The sequence below is a fragment of the Pediculus humanus genome, genomic scaffold (assembly GCF_000006295.1).
Source record: "Pediculus humanus corporis 1103172107952 genomic scaffold, whole genome shotgun sequence".
Lineage (NCBI taxonomy): Eukaryota > Metazoa > Arthropoda > Insecta > Psocodea > Pediculidae > Pediculus > Pediculus humanus.
In genome coordinates, this window is record NW_002987524.1 from 1 (window position 1) to 1480 (window position 1480).

Below are 1480 nucleotides of genomic sequence, written 5' to 3' on the forward strand. Positions count from 1 at the left end.
AAGTTTACACGTCACGTATTTCAAACACGTTCCGTTTGCGTTTTAACATTTAACATTTAAAAAAAAAAAAAATGCGTGTTTCATTAAATGATAATTTAATTACAAATATCGAAATCCATCGATCGATCGATTTATATTTTTTTTATAGGTACAGCGCAGGTTACGATCTTGCGGCGAGACGTAAAAATGCAACGCGGGAATCAACGGCAACATTGAAAGCATGGCTCAACGAACATAAAAAAAATCCGTATCCGACCAAAGGTGAAAAAATTATGTTGGCAATAATAACGAAAATGACTTTGACTCAAGTGTCGACGTGGTTTGCCAACGCAAGGCGAAGACTGAAAAAAGAAAATAAAATGACGTGGGAGCCGAAAAACAAAACGGATGACGATGACGATGCCATCGTATCAGACACCGACGATAAGGATAAAGATGATTTATCATACGATTCGGAAAAGGTTAAGGATCGTTTGAGAGAGGTTGATAAAGGTGAGTGAAAAGTAAGATACAAAAATCTATTTCCGGTTTTTTATTGTCACTAGTACCGCAGCCAATTGATCGGGGAGAGCGGGAAACTACCCTTAATCAAATTAATAGTAATGAAAAGAGAAATTAATGGATGATAAACAATTTTCTAAATGTGTATTTTCAAAAGGGTGAGAGAGAGAGAGAGAGAGAACAAACGAACGGATGAACGTGTTTGATTAAAGCAAATGAACGGTTATAAAAAATTCATGAGAGGGTCATATATATTGTTATGATCCCGTACTCAATATTCACATTTTCAACTTTTTATAAACAAAAGACTGGCGACGAACTCAAATTGTTCTTCTTTAGAAGCGAAGCTTCTAAAGACTCCTTCTTTTATTTTATTTGCAAGTGTTTGCTCGAACATTCGAAACAGTTGACTGTCGAAAGACCAAAGTAATATAGGCAAGCTACACAGCTTGGCGTTGGTTCATTTGATTTTTAGTCTAGCTGTAATAAGTTCTTGTTTATTAATATTAGTTTTGTGATAGTTTTAAGTGCTTGTTCATTACTTACAAAAATAAAGAACGAACCGAATATAACATATTAAAATTTTGGCGCAGTCGATGAAGGATCATTCTGAACGACAAGAAACCGGAGAATTCTTAAGTAATTCGTTTCATGTTGGTGGGTTTTAACTCTTTATCAGAATTTCTTTATATTGTAAGTAGTAGTAATAGGTAACTCATTTTGTGAACAATGCCTAAACTTGATCAACCTGTTTTCAACCCATCCCAAATACCCCTTGATTTCTTGTGTAGTCTAATTCCTAATTTCTTTTCCGGAGAAAGGAACCAACTTAATGCATTTATCTCTGATTGTGATAATGCTATCGAATTGTCCTCTGAAGAGAATAAGTATCCACTCTTCAGATTCATCTACTCCAGAATCACTGGTAATGCCAAGATTCGAATTTCTTTGTACGATTTTGATATTGGGATGACGTAAA

The 1480-nt window shown here is 34.7% G+C and overlaps 1 protein-coding gene across 1 annotated transcript; it reads left to right on the plus strand.

Annotated features, from left to right (window-relative positions):
• Positions 1 to 71: 71 nt before the first annotated feature.
• On the plus strand, positions 72 to 619 carry Phum_PHUM403340 (Homeobox protein Hox-A7, putative; the record flags this gene model as incomplete). The annotated part of the gene is made up of 2 exons (XM_002428777.1): positions 72 to 492; positions 546 to 619. 2 exons carry the CDS (start codon positions 72 to 74, stop codon positions 617 to 619), a joined length of 495 nt encoding a protein of 164 aa, XP_002428822.1.
• Between the last annotated feature and the right edge of the window lie 861 nt (positions 620 to 1480).